We start from the raw sequence: 16,439 nt of genomic DNA on the forward strand, positions 1-16,439 counted from the left end.
ATTGATCATACGTAATTCGATAAAATAATATAAAACGAAAAATGTTGTGCATCCATTATTTCCTTCTAAAACGAAAGAAACTTTTCGGACGACCTAATACATTTTCTCGTAGCACGTACATTTCGTACATTGTTGCGCATTTAAATTATCCATAAATACATAATCACCCGCGATCTAATTACGCATTATTATACAATTTTGAAATACGTGAACTTATACTTCTAACTTTTTCGTGTTATCATAATTTACATTTTTTGATAAATAATTTCTTACGTAAAAAACAATGTACTTTAGCTGCTACAGAACAAAGGAGTGGTATTACTATTTTCTGTATATGTCGACCTAGTTTTGGGGGTGAGGGGGGGGGGGGGGAACAGTGCGCGAAGTCAGAATTTTCTTTCTTTCATGTTCCTATCTTTATTCAAAAAACAATCATAGAGCGTCCTACTTTCTGCAATCGTTCGATTTCCCTGCACTCGTTCTTTCACCACCTAAGATCACAAAAAAACACCGCTAACATTGTTTAATTATTCCCGACTGAAATGTCAGCGGTTCAGTTCAAAAAATTCAAACACCCAGTGATGAGTAAAAAATTCGAATATTAAATTATGAATACAAAAGTGCACAGAAACTGATGAATAATTTATATATACGCGACCTCGAAGGAGGGTAATTTCCTAAATTCCTTTATTTAATATATTCATCAATTTCTGAGAACAATCTATAAATAATTTGATTGAATTTATTTTTTTACAGTGCGAGAAAATTTCATATTCTGGATTTAAAAATAGGGCACGTTTAATAAGGAAATACGATGAAATACGACTGACGAAAATTGTGACTTTACAAGAGAGACATTTTCCAAGAAGAGGAAGTGCTTCATTTGTTAATTGATTTATTTTATTGAACTATCGAGGAAAAAATGTTTTCGCTCGGCTTCCGCAATCAGAATATTTACAAAATCAATATTCTTCCACGCAGGAGTTATGCTGAAAATTTTTACATAAAAATACATCGGATCCAAACGAATTCCGAATAGTTTCAACAACTTAATTCCGTCGAATAGTTTGAAATAAACTTTTCTCGTCATTGCGCTGTTACTTCGCGATCGAAAATTTTCAAGGGACCTTAATGAATTAAGTGGAACGAGGAAAAGTTTACAAATGGATCGGGGGAAATGTTACATGAGTATAGCATAAAAACATTTTTAGCACTGACAGGCTAACAAAATTACGATATCTATATCCAACTATTTACAAAAGTTCATATTCTTACAATGAATAAAAATAAAGCAATTGCATTTCATATTTTGCTTATGAAATATGTAAAAATACTCAGAACAAGCAATCAGACAAAATTGTAGCAGATTGTTCAGCAAGATTTATACGTTTGAAATTGGCAGGATCATCGAGATTAATATTTATTTAATCTTTTCAATTGCAGATTCTTTCGGCGTGATTGTTAGAGAATCGAACAAATTATATCAACGACAGATAAATATTAATTTTTCCATCATAAATTCTCTTAACCTTTGTGGAATAAAAAACGATAGAAAATTATACCAAATGATGTAAAAAAGATCTACGTTCTTCTAATCGACAAAACAGAAAAATGGCTTCTTCGTTTAACTTTCAACCTTTTTAACGCAATCAAATTGAAAACTACGAAATTATACCAAATGATACGAAAAGATTTGTATCTTCAGAATCGACAAGACAGAAAAGTATCTTCTTTTCTTTAACCTCCAGCGCGGATTTTGCTAAAGTTATCGAATGAAAAAATACAAGAGCATCGGGAATAATTCAAAGAGATTTTATACCCGCGATTCGCTACAGGATAAAAGTGAAATGCACCTTTTAACTTTTTTCAGACGCAGATTCCTTTGAGATAATCGGATTAGATGAATCGTCCTGTACACTTTTCCAAACGTAAACGAAACCGTACGACCATGTTATCGACAAAACGAGCGCCAAGGATTAAAGCAAGTTCGATTGCGCTCGTTTTTTTTCAATTACGAATTGGCGACGGGTAAGCAGCTTGGAAATTCGTCGCGATTTTGCCTGGCAGGGGTAATTGAATCCGAAGCTATCTGTTGGAAAAGCAACTTTCCGTCGAGTTTGCTCGATTTTCTATCGCCTAAAGGTACCTTATCAACCAAAGTACGGAGCTCCGTTTCGTTTCCATCTTTCTCTTTCCCTTTTCCCAAGCAAACTTCCATCGGTCGATTCCTCTTTTCTCGCTGTGTCCTTCGTGTATCACGAATCATAATTGAAGGTGATTCTGAAGCGAGAATTGCTGATACGGCTTCAACGAAAGGAACTTTATACTCTTCTGTGTCGTAAGTTCTGCTCAAGACGACTTAGCACGAAAGAAAGAAGGGTTTCGTCTATAGGAATTCGAACAACTGAACCGTCGAAAATGCGATCGAAAGTGTAAAGTAGAACTGAAGCGTCTTAGAAAACGCTTCGACACCTTGTTCTGTCTTGAGCGTTTTAATATTTGAGAAAATAAACGAGCTGGGTAAATACTTTTCTTCCTTCAATTTAGTCTTTAAATGCATAGAGTTGTTCTTTGACAAGACTCGTACACTAACGTTGTCACTCAAAAATACTTAATACAATATAATACAAAATATTGGATACTTATTTGCTTCAGATAGGATGCAATTTAATAAAATTATGGATGAAAGCATCTGTGTCAGGATTTTACTTTTTTGTGATTGACATTTGCTTGATAAAACATTAGTTTGTATGGAAAAGTTCATTTTTTAAAACACGGTATGATTCAATTTTGAAAATTGACGTTGGTAATTGTCGAACCTTACGCGACTGTCCTGTGACGTGGAAAACATGAAAAATCTTCAGGTTGTATGATTTTTGAAGCATTGCAATTTAGACAAATCTGAACTCTTCTTCTCAAAGAAAAATCTCTTTCCTATTCCTTTTTCTAATTACGTGTAAGAAAAAGGCTACAGAAAAGATGATGAATTTTTTGAATTATTTTTCTACGGGTTGGTAGCATGTAAATCGTAATTTATAAAATTGTAAAAATTATTTGTACATAGAATTGTTCGAGTCACAACTTGTAACTCGTTTGTAACTTACTGTACAATAAAACAATAAATACAACCAGATATCTCTACTTTTCCCTAATAAATAGAAAAATACGTAAATATCTTCAAATGTGTTATTTCTAACATTTCTAAACAACTTGAAATTAAACTATACGCTTTCTTCGCTAATTGTTGCTCCGATTAATTGAACCATTCGGTTCGTTGAGAACGAATTCTTCGTCGTATTTAATATTTAAAATTCCAATGGAGGGCCAATTACACTGCAAACAAAGCTACGACGTAATAAGACGTGTAATGAGACGATCGTAATTAGTGACCATATTCCTCGTGTTCGTAGAGCAAAAACGCGAGTCGTGCGCGTTACCAGAGCAGAAAATCACGTGTTACTCCGACAGCCTTCCTATTTGCACTCTATTAAACCGAATTCTAGTTTTCGGTTTAATTTCATGAGAAAAACGAACCATAGCCAGCTGGAAGAATAGTCTGAAGAACTGGCTTTATTGATCCTCGACCAATTACTTCCGGTTTAAGTACCACTCACGTCTCTGGCAAATTACTCTTATCCCAGTTATCGGAGAATTTGTACAATTTTCTTTGACATACATTTCACGTTCGTCGGACAGTATTATAAAATAAAATACGACCGTCTTGTGTATTGTGTATAATTGGATTAACATTGTCAATAGAACTAAAAAAAATTTTATTTGCGGATTATTATTTGTCAATGATCCTTCGCTGAAATAAAATAATACTATAAAATAAAATATCAAAATCCTCTCGTTTATGATTGGATTAATATTAGTAAAATTTAGAAATTAAAAAATTACAGATTACTCCGTATCGATGATCCTTCGTTTAAATAAATAAATAACACTAATCATTTTTGTAAAGCAAGCAAAACTAGCAACGTGAAATTGAATTACTAATAATTAAACAAGAGCAGTTGCACAAGTTTATCACAAAGTCTAACAATTTTAAGAATTGTAAGCCAGGTGATTGTTTCATTCGATGTAAAATTGTAGAATCGTGAAGATTGTTTGCACGATAATAATTTATAGGCTCGGCTTATTAATAATCTGTCAATTCACCAAAAAAATTGGGAAGATAAATTGATCGAAGAAAAATAAAATGTATATTTTGTGGAATAATTCCTCTTACAATTTGACATCGATATTCGTTTACCTCTTCCCCTAAATATACAAACTATTTATAAACTTTACAAATAATTGAACTTCGAATATTTAAAAAAGGAATTGGAATGCTTCTTCTATTGGTACAAAACAATTATTTCACTTAACAGAGGAAACCAGTACGACATTGATAAATTGTCTCGTAATATCTCTCACAGGAAAACTCTTACATCCCTAAACTTACGAATTCGAAATCCCGAAACTTGTAAATTCCTAGATATGCGACTATAGTTCAATAGATATACCTTGATCCCATAAAGAAGACTAATTTCGAACAATAGATAAGAACCCTGAAGAAACCAGACCCTGTAACAATCGAAAGCTCATAATCGACAGATGTCTCCAGAAAATCCAGCCAGAACTTCCCCAGAAGCCCTTTCATCTCGCCAAGAAAAATCACGCGGTTCTTTAGAGTTCAGCTTCATCGAACTTCATCAATCAGCGGGAATACCGGAGAAAGTTCGACGAATTCCCTGGAGGGCGGTCATCACGAGACCATTTCCATCGAAATGGCTGGAACACCTCGACGATAACTTCATTTCCATTCCAATCGTCTTATCGGTCTCACCGTGAAACGACTCGAGCGAGAAGAAACGAGCGGAGAAAAAAAGGAAAAGAAAAAGAAAAGAGCTAACTTACGGAAGAAAATCAGAAGCGCGAAAGATATATCCAAACGAGGGCAATTACACGGCCGATCGATCGAAAGGGTTTTTATCGCGACGCGAGGCATCTTTCGCGTGGCCTTCATCGTTCGAGGGAGAGACACAAAGGAGCACAAGGAAGAAGACGCCGACCTTCTCCAAGTCAAGAGCTGAGCTTTCGACGACGAAACTCGAGCCAGACACAGGCATTACACGCAGCCGGTGTTTGCCAAACCGGTGTTCGCGTGGATGATACCATTGACGACGAGGATATCGTTAACCCCTGCGAGCTTGAAAGTGGGATGGAATCTTTCACGAGGACCTGCTGTCAGTAAGTACAGTGAGAAAGCTCGATAACTCGATATCATATTTTTAATACTTATTATATGCTTCAGGTGGCTATTCATACGGTAGGTATACTAATTTTTGACTAAACATATACTCGCAGTACACATCTTGTAACTTCTATATGCGTGCTCAGTTTGGTTTTTAATTTGACCAATATAATCATGGCAGTCGTGTTTCGTTACAGTGCTCGTGAAATTTCAATGTGTTTCGTACAACACGCACGCATATGAACGCCAAAGTTTTCTATGATAAGTGTCCAAATATTTTTGCCAGCCGATGTAGTACACGTCGAAAGGTCTGAATAAAAATGGGTCCAAATATCATTAGTCTGGGAGTTATAAGAGTCTTCAAACACGTACGAGTACTTTCTCGTTGATTTTCTCATTGGAATGGGCTGTTTTGTGAAATATTCCACATTTGGATCCGGTTGTTTCACTTGGAAAATTTTTTTATTGCATCGGATTCAAGTTTTCTGGTTCGTGGATCGTTACTTTTGATTGCTATCATTGAGTAACTCTCAGTATTAGTGAATGGCAGGGAAACTGAAGTAGGAACTATGTTCTGTACGGGATAACTGTAACAGAGGAGATGTATTCTTTTGTATTTTCGAGGAAGTCGATGAAACCCGAGAAATACGTTTCGTGTGGAGAGATAATAAATAATAGCGGTAATGTAGATTATTGCTGTATTTTCGAGAACACGACAAGATTGTGAGTGAAAATTAGATTGCACATAACGATTTAATGAATGATAATAAAATAATAGTAACGAAGAGACTGTTTTTCATTGAATAAGAAAGATAGGAATAAAAATAAGATACTGCTAATACTGTAAGAATATTGCGATAATAATAAACTTACCTGTATAGATTTTAACTTCAAGGTATGCTAAACATTATATAATAAACGAACACGAATAAAACGTAAAAATAGATGCAGAGAAACACAAGGAGAGCAAGGGAAGGAAGGAAAAATTACAAGCAGTTTATATCTGCTGTTTACTTACGCAACAGCAACAACTTTCGCTGTTTTATTAAACCGAGTACACTTACAACGACAAATTTCCCTCATTAGCAAGTATGAAACGGCAACAACCAGCCAGTGAATAAATAAAACTTCCTTCGCGAAAGAAATGACACCACTAATCAAGGAAATTGGAAGAAAAATAACTCGATTCTATTCAGCCTCTGTTACCTTATACTATCGATGATACATCGATATCGATACTTTCTCGTTACTTAAAATTATCTATCAATTTTCTCAATGTACAACGCAATCAATTCCATTAGAAATAAATTTCAGACCTAAAATTGATGAAAAATTTAATTAATCGTATACTGGATAAAATTTAACAGATTGCATAATGTGATTATATTTTTCTTAATTCTTGATTACCATCTATGTAATAGTATTTCTAAAACGCTACAGATCACAAGTTATTATACAAGACAATACAAAACAAATGATAGTAATAAGATACTCTCTTGTATAACAAAGACAAGTTGATAATAAAACAAATGAAATTTTACAAATTACACGCTATATCTGACTATCCAATTTCGTGAAAATTTATAAATATCTTATTAGTGAGCAAACTACTATGCAAGATAACAAACTGATAAATCCTACTATCATAATTCAAAGAAGTCTTTATTTATAGCTACATCGCATTATCTTTGCCCATAAATTAAATGTCAAATTATTGAATATTCTATTTGTCATGGTAAAGCAATTTTAATCGTTTTAATTGATTCACGCCATAATTGGTAGAAGGTCGGGATGTCGTTTGCGAGATAAAAAAAAAACAGCGCTGGTAGGAAGAGGAGAAAATAGAAAGCTCTTGCGAAACTGACTCCCCAGGAAGATAGATCTGTTCGAGGGAGATACGAAGGTAAAAAGCGTAGCAAAATAACGTGCAGCCGCTCTGGACGAATGTCTTCCATCATTTCGGAATGTACATTATCGTACTTCTCGCGTCTACTCGCAGTAGTATCTCTCGCTTTTTTCAAATTACAATGATTCCTTTATTTTCTTCTACCTACGTTTACATTCAATTTATCGTTATTAGGAAAAATATTCATAGTTTCGCATTATTAGCGAAACCTACTTTAACGACCGACATTGTTCTTCATGCTAATATGATTTATGGCATACTTTATGTTAAGCGTGATCATCCTTCTCAATTTGGTTTCTTTTAGAGGAGAAAGATCGCGGAAATTTATGGAGGTTCTAACGCGATCGATGGTCATAACGATCGTTTCAGATCTTTTTTGCAATGGAATTCTAAACAATAGACAGATACAAAAGAATGAATATTATAATTATTGATCTCGTTAGATAATTTTTCTGCATCAAAATAAGAAGAAACTGGAAATCGATTACAGTTATGGTTCCTCTTCAACAATCAAGGCTTTTATCCATAGTGAGCTGAATCGTGCTTCATGGAAACGTTTGTCGTTCGGTTACCAGGTACGCGAGAACAACGTGATTATATCGATACATGATAAACATACTCGAAAGCAGTTTAATCGTAATGCTATTAAGAGATTATCAGATATCTGCCAATGCTAATCAAAGCACGTCTGTTTCAGTCGCTATACAGCCCACTAGCGTCCTGAGAATACAAAGATATCATCATAGAAGATAACGTGTGTATACAAAATTCCCTTTATCCTTTATACATTTTCAAAATTAGCAAATTAGTCGGGTTTATACGTATATTATATTTAATGACGTGAACGAATATTAAATTACCGAATGTTTGGTAAAAATACTGGAAAATATTTCACGAACGACTTGAATGGTTTCCGTGGAAAAATATCGCAGAAGAAAAATATTTCCCCACAGTTATTTCTCTCGAATTTCTTCGAAACGAATATTTTCTCGCAGAATGGCATACATTATACTTTTTTGCTATACTTTTCAGTGATTGCAGGTGCATATTCAAAATCGTATATTTTATTACAGATTATGCAGATTTAACTCTGTTTTATACGTATACGTGTGACCTACTCAAGAACCATATTAACGAACTCCATAAATTGAAATGTAAACAAGAAACGATAATTTCACGGATATTATTTTTTAAGAATTTCCTTCCAACGTACGATTATTCGTGTCATATTCTTGCGATAAATAAATTTATAGAAAACACGTACCTTTGCCGAGTTGGAAGAAGAGTTGGAAGAAATTTACAGAAACTTGCTGGAGTTTCTCATTTTCTTCTAAGAAGTTCATATGCGTAGTTATACACAATTGTATTTTAATTTGAAATTAATATGCTTCGAAAAGATTTCTATCTAGATTTCTAAAAGATATCTATTCTCTGAGAAAACTTGTATCAATCGAAGTCTTAAACAATGCAAAATATATCTCAATTAAGAGATGCTATTATAGTATATCTTTTCCGCAAACAAAAATATCGATCCCATAAAATTATCAACATAAGGGAAAGAAGTAATTTTGTCTTTTTTTTTTTTTTTTCTAAAAACAACCCGAATGACGTAATCAACTGGAACACCCCACTTACGTGCACCGGTGTACCGCTTCCGGTAAACGAGAATCGATGTAACGAGCCGCCCGCAATCTCGATGTAATTTACATTAATTCATCGATATCGTAACAAATGAATCCTGTCGCGCGTAGAAAGAAATATCGATCCATCGTAATTTGGTTGTAATAACGCTTGTTGCCGTCCATACGGCAGGGATTTCCACGTCATTAGGCCTTCGCGTCACTTTTCCAGCGTTAAAATTACTCATATTCTCAAGTCCTTTAAGAACTTTTGATCATTCTCTCTTGGTATAGGGATGAAATAGACAATGGACCAATACGTAAAATAAATACTTAATTAGGAAGTACTCTTCTATGCTCTTAAGTACAAAGTTCTCCTAATTTGCTGCATAACGAGCCACCATGAGCTTTGATCATAGAATTTTAATAGTAAATGGTATTTTTTTCAGAGGATATAAATCTTATGTAGAACACGATGATAAATCTTGTGCAATAGAGTAAATATCCTATTTTAACTTTCATTTTTTTTTTTTTTTTTTTAGTTAATTGTAGAGTTTTTAAATCGTAAACAGCGTGAGTTGAAAAGTAAAATTATTTCACTTTTTGAAGGATGTAAATTTCATATTAAATATAGACAATAAACTTCATAAACTAGAATGATTAACTTTGGTTTTTATTTCATTTTGTCAATTCCGGAGATTAAGAAGGAGAAAAATTTATTTAGTTTTTTAAAACATGTAAATCCTAAAAACCAAGATCAATTTACAATTATTATTTGAGTGGAAAATCTCTGTCTCTAACGCATCGCATTTATTATTCCAATCCTTTAACTGCAACCAACTTTCTTTATCCCTCGTAATCTCGCTCGGGATAATTCGATTGAAGCGCTAGCAATGACTATCTCTCCGATATTGGCCACTTATTCGATGTCAGTTTTTAAACGAAAGTGTTTCTATGCGAAACCACTAAATAGTCATTGCAAAGGAAAAGAAAATTCTGAATATACATTTACACCAGCTAACGCGAAAATTTTATGTAAATATTTTAAAAAATATAAAAATTTGTCAGACTGTCTCATCTCTGTTTCACACTAACTACGAGGTTTCATTTTTCAATTTTCAACTTTTTCCCGCTTCATAAAAGTCACCTTTGAGCAAGACACTTTATATAGACTGTCGTTTTAGTACGATCAATGTACCATTATCCCTAACATCGAGATTGTTCTTTCTGAATGATCTTTTTTATTGACTACGCAACATTAGTCCCGTGATTAATCATCTTCGCGGTATCGGTTAATTCGATCAACGCACTATTATCTCGTGTAAAATAGAAGCGCATACAATGCACATAACACAGAAGAAATACAACATATCCAAAGTGGAATGGTCGTTATAATTTCAAACAGATAAAACAAGTCTCTATTCAAGTCCCATCTCATTAATTTCGTCCGTAAAAATATCAATTTGCATAAAAATCTACGCTCTATTACGAAAAATCAATATCAATTTCACCAAAATATACGTTCTTAATCGTCCAAGAAAGAAGAACATTAAAACCTACAATTTCAAATTTGGTAGTCTTCTAATTTAAAATCCTGTCTTTCCATCATACCAGATACGTAACAGGCATCCAATAAAATTTCCACGGTTGTCTATTAATAAAACAGTTATACGGAAGAAGAGTTTAAACAACGCAAAGCGCAAGTATTTAAAACGGACCACTTTAATAGTAGACAACCGGTTATCCTCAGCGTGTACGTGAATTCAAGAAATTTAGAAGCGTGCGCAAGGTATTAATAATAAGACCTTCTATATGCAAGGTCTATGTAGAAGATATGTCGTTTTCTCCATTACAGCTCGTTTCACCTAACCGGTTGCGAGTTACTCGTGAGCTTTAATGATCGACTAAATCTTCCGGCGTGATAGTGCGAGGATTAACTGATACCATGACCGCGATAAACCCTTTCGTTGATACACGATTGGGGTTAGAGTGATAGTAATAGCAGAGGGATTGAAGTAGAAGCAGGAAGAGCGATAGTAGTAGTGAGTGCAACGGTGCTGGAAATATCGATAACAGGAATATGGTGATAATAGCAGCAGAAACGAGGACCAAAGTGCAGATCAAACGTATTGGTCGGTCAAGGCCATTTCTCCTCCATTGCATTTCCAATCTCATGAATTCTATGTATATCTTGAAATCTGTGGTAACTTTGTATGCACAGGGTGATTCATTGTAATCTTTCGATGGAATTACGTGTGAAAGTATTTGTTGTTCGAAGGAAAGTTTCAAGCAAGATTTTATGGTGGCCGCAAAATTATTTTTGCATCGTATCTTTAAGAGTAGAAGGGAAGAGCCATTTATATTTGGGTAAAGCGTGTACACTATCATCTGGTATAATAACATACTTATTTCTTAATACGTTAAAACGATTATCTTAAAATGATAGTAAGATAATTCTTAGCTGTCTTCGCGTAGAATGTCGAAACTTTCTAATGAAATTTTGAAGCATTTAATTTGGTAAAAATTGTCTTTTTGTAAAGTGCACAAAGACTTTCACAAGTGACTAATTTCCATTGTCAATCAGTCGTGATTAAAAGAAGGTTGATTTCAACGTTTGTGTTTATTTATGAAGAAGAACAGAGGATTAAAAAGGAAGCAATTTTCGAGAATTACTTATTTCAGGTTTGCCATAAATTATACTACTCTCTGTACATCATTTCTACCATAAATTTTAGCTTATTCGCATAACGTCTATAGTGAAATTACAAACAAAGTTAAACTCTGTATACCACGAATAGTTAGTTAAAACTACTAACGGTCTGCCAACATGAAAACAAACTAGCCTGCAACCTGATTGCTCACCATTTACCAATTTTCCTATAAAGCGATTATAGATATCTCGGTTATTGCGTTAAAAAGTTTCGTTCGTAATATGAATTCGGAGTTCGTTCATAAAACTTTCGCTTATAACAACTGTATTACACGCATTCAAATAAAACGTTTCCTCTCATAAAAATTCCTATGCATTAACTTTTGAACATAGCTTGGCTGCTAGAAAAAAAAAAAAGAAAAAAGGAAAGAAAAATCCAACATCTTCAGTATCGTGCCTGTGCATACAATAACGTACGTACATTAATTCATAAAACAAATATAGTCCATAAAAAACATAAAATAACGGCATTTTTAAACATTTTATACACTGCTATGTAGTAAAATGACATTATCTATCTAGGAAAGTTAAATTCCATTTAAGAGATTCCTATCTACGTAACTACTAACTCGCTTTAAAAGCCCTGATTCTTCACTATCTTCTACTAAATACGTATATCATATTTTCCTTCGCGCTATTTCACTCGTGAGAAGATTTTCAACCCAACGACGAATCGTGTAATAAACGTAATTAAAAAATAGGTGAATATGTTAAAAAGTAAAGTAGCAGTAAGTTGATATAATTGAAGTTGCGATGGAAAGAGGCTGATGGAAAGAGTTGCAAGGTGAAGCGCGATATGATAAATACCAAATATAATAATAGTACAAATACATAAGACTAGTGGACAAAGCGGAATATCTAAAAAAGGAAGGAATAACAGGCAGTCAGAGGCTAATGTCCGAAAGTGTGAAGAAGAGAAATCGTTGCTGGTTGGAAGAGGAAAAAAGAAAATGTATTTTATGTAGTTTAGAGGTAAGCGTCTTAAAACATTCATTAAATGACTGCTACAGGTTACATTTTAAAAGAAAAAGATATGGTAAAAGGTGGGATAAGTGAAGCGGCGGTAAGCTGGTGAAGAGTTTCAGAGAAAAAAGCGCAAGGATATAGCTACCGAACTAATTGTAAGTCAAGGGTACTAGATATGCGATAGTATTACGTTAAGTATAGCGTAATAGGTATGCGAGATACTATCAAAAAGAAACTGAACTGATTTTATAAATATTTATTAATTTATTTATTGAGTATTTTATAAATATCATTTTATAAATATCATCCAATCTAAATTTGACTTTCGCACCATTGGAAATTATTTTCCCAATCTGCGACAAGCGTCTGTTCTTCGGAGAGGAACGCTTGCCAGACAAATTAGAGCACAGAGTTTCAATTTCGTTCGTGGAAATGGAAAGAACTCGTAGGGGGCGAAATCTAGTGAGTACGAGTAACTAGTTTTTAGATTTAACCCTTTGTGACTTCTATCTATTTCCAAAAACGAAATTGAAACTCAAGGGACGGCGTCTCGACAGTGTGAAAAAGATACAAGTTGAATCGCAGCAGGCGTTTAATACGGTTGAAATAAGTGATTTTCCATAATCATTTGGAGCATGACAGAATCGATCCGATCAGCCATATCGCTACAGCAAGAGATTATTTTGAGGGGTACAGAAGTAAAATTTAGGTTGATTTTTTAATAAAATTTTTATAAATTCAGTCCAATTTCTATTTGATTGCACCTCGTAGTTATAATAAACATTACGTAAATATATGTTCAATTGTTACTATTAAATATAAGAGAGAATATATGTGTTATGCCTAAGAGCTGTACGACAAACAACGAGAAATATATCAGCCCAGTTCTCTTCCAAGCTGTAAAGTTGAAAAATACGTAAATATATACACAGTGTTTCATAACATGCGGGGTCCACTTTCAGAGTTATGGTCACTTTCGTATTTTAATAATCCACACCTGTCTACCTTCACAGAGGCTACCCATCGGTCTTTATTACTCGATGTACACCTGGAATTTTTGAAAGATTGCGAAATTCTCTGACGCGACGACTGCAAGCTTGCATATATATAGGAATGGAATATAACCGCGGCAAAGGTGTAAAGCATTTTTCAGATGCCGATGCCGCGATGCAAATGAAAAAAAAAAATAAAAAACGGAAAACAGTCTCCGATATGCGTGTAAGAAGAACAGACTTGTGTTCAAATATTCTTTTTTGTTATTATATTATTTCGAAATGTTCGCTGCTCGTTTCTTTCTCACAAAACCTGGCTCATTCCTACGTGCAATCCGAGGGTATCATTTCGACCACCTTCTACGAAACTCAGCCATCGCGGATTATTGCAACACAAAAATAGCTATAACTTTGAACCACAACGTCAAATGGAACGTATATTCGTACGAATTTTTCTCATTGCTTTTGTGTTCTCTGTCCACTCCTGAAATAGGTTTCACGAGTTATGAAACAGCCTGTATGTACTATAGGCTGCTATAAAGTGTAAACGAGATAAATAAAAGTAAAATGAGAAAAGAACGAAAGGAAGAGACTTACCACCATGTCAGAGCCACTCTTGGAGGCGTCGCTGACGGCGGAGGGGCTCCTTTCGACAACGAGGCCTCCAGGTACCGGGGTTGAGGTCGGCGGTGTCGATGTCGGCGTTGCCGCCGAGGCGGTGCTCGCCGGCTGGCTGGACTTGGGGGTCGGCGCTGGTGTAACGACGGACGACGTGGACACCGATTGATCCTTGTCGGAGCTGACCTGGTTCGTTGTCCCGCTGACAACGCCGCCGATGATGGACACACCTGCTCCCGCGGCCGCTGTCGAACTCGAGGCTCCGGACAACTCATCCGTCGGCAAAGAGCTCCCAACGTCTTTTCATACAACCAAGAGAAACGATTCATTGCTTCGAAATTTGTTTTTCGAAAGCAGATTTAATTTTAACAACTTCTTCTTTTTCCTTAATACAATAGAAAAATCAAATTTTGGAAGGTTTCGCAGTTGAGAAAACGAAGCAAACGAGCGGCGACAGTAATTTTTGAAGAATGATTATCGTTATGGAATATCAGATATTATTTGTCTCTCACTTTTTCTTTTTTATTTTCGTTTATAGCATAAGTAAGTGGTATAGGTTTAATTTGAGACAAATAGAATAGTCTTGGATATAGTCTACTGTATGTTTTATATTTCTGTAAAGTAATTAATATAGTTGTTAAAAATAGCAATATAAATCTTGAGAAATGAAGAATAGAATGTACGAAAGAAATTATTATTGTGTATAGTGAAAATGCAATGCAATGCAATTTGAAAGAAATTGCTGAATTTAATTTTCTTTTTTAGTTAAGGTAGGATATTTCGCAGTAAAAAAATGTGGAGTTTCTGTCGACAAGACGATAAGAAGATGTATTCGTAGCATAAGACTTTGTAATATAAAGGTTGGGAGAATCCTTAGGCAACAGGTAATAGGTGTTACGTAGGATGATGTGAGAAAAAGTGAGAAAGTTTGAAGAGTTTTGTAATTTTTTCCCGCAAGCTAACTTTTCCAGCGAAAAATTACCCGAGAGATTGTTATAAGTGATAAGAAAGGAGATATAACTTCGATCTGAAGCTTTTCCACGAAGAAAAGAGAATAAACGAACTAGGAAATTTTCTTTGCAACGATTTCACAACTTCTCAGCCTGAAAACTTTAAATAACTAATTAAGAGAAAAATCGTAACGTACGTCAACCTTCGTACGTCAAAAGAATAACAGAAATTGAAATTAGAATCGCCATCGAAACTATCTCTCGCACAGTACAAATATTCGAAGGAACTTCTTCAATTTCTGCTAGAAAATGAAATTTTTATTCGTTTTTTTTTTTTTTTGTTCCTAAATTAATCTATCTATATGCAAAGGGAACTTTAATTGTCAATTTCATTGTGGAATAATTAATTAAAAAATAAATTAAAGCCAGAGAATACCAAAGAAGAATTTATTTTAATCTATTAACCGGGAAACAAGATTTAACTTATAAATTCTAATTCTAAGATTCTAATTATAAGAAAGCCCCATCTCTTTACGTGTCGTTTCAATTTTATTTATACAAATAAGTTGTACCATACCTTTATCAAAGCTTATTGATAAATCTTTCATGGAAACTTAAAAAAGAATTCTACGATTCTAGAAATTTGTTCACAGATTAAAGGTAACATTTTTTTAAAATAAAAAATAATGATACAGATTAATTATATCTTAATATTAATAAAGTATACTAAAACTGGGAAAGATCTTGATTTAGAGTTTTTATTAAAATAAGCAAAATAAAGGAAGCTTGAACAAAAGAAGATGAGAAGAAAGATATCCAAAGAAATAAGATTAAAGAATCTTAACCAGAAACGAGTTGGGCCAAATCGAAGCACGATCAGGAAACAAACGAACGTTCGTTTCTTCCTGATACTCCTTTTAAACTTCGGTTCAGCCTTTATTTTTATCGAGAATCAGTTAACAATAACGGGAATTGGCTTTTTCTCCAACTTTCATTTATTCCCCTAGTCTGATTGTAAGACGCGAAACTAGAATGCTGCAAGAAGTTTTAAAAGCTACAAGAACAAAGGACAAAGTTGTCGAGAAGTTGGCCATGTTTCTTCGTAAAATTCTGTATGCTCGAACGAATGAAAATTTCAAGCAGCGCCAGATAAACTAAAACTGGAAAGCAAGGCAAACAAATGGCATAAAACAGCCTAATTAATTAAACGCACACTGACAACCTGCGCAACTAGAAACTACGAGATTCTCTTTGCTATCAGACATTCTACAAAATTAATCGATCAGTTTCGTCGGTTTATTTCCCCTTTGATTTTGTGTATCTCTGCAGCAATTTATTCGACTACCACTAAATACATGTGCAAAGTTTATTGACATTAATTTTCAATTTCGTTTTAAGTCTTTCTTTAGTTATTTAAAATATTCATAATTAATAGCTCT

The 16,439-nt window shown here is 34.2% G+C and overlaps 1 protein-coding gene across 1 annotated transcript in view; it reads right to left on the bottom strand.

Annotated features, from left to right (window-relative positions):
* LOC117204728 overlaps positions 1-16,439 on the bottom strand; it is a 165,538-nt gene that overhangs the window by 85,452 nt on the left and 63,647 nt on the right. The window contains exon 7 of the mRNA XM_033442418.1: positions 14,030-14,349. Within this exon, the coding sequence (XP_033298309.1) occupies positions 14,030-14,349 (320 nt within the window). The remainder of the gene's footprint in view (positions 1-14,029; positions 14,350-16,439) is intronic.

Source organism: Bombus bifarius, unplaced genomic scaffold (assembly GCF_011952205.1).
Source record: "Bombus bifarius isolate JDL3187 unplaced genomic scaffold, Bbif_JDL3187 scf7180000007979, whole genome shotgun sequence".
Taxonomy (NCBI): domain Eukaryota; kingdom Metazoa; phylum Arthropoda; class Insecta; order Hymenoptera; family Apidae; genus Bombus; species Bombus bifarius.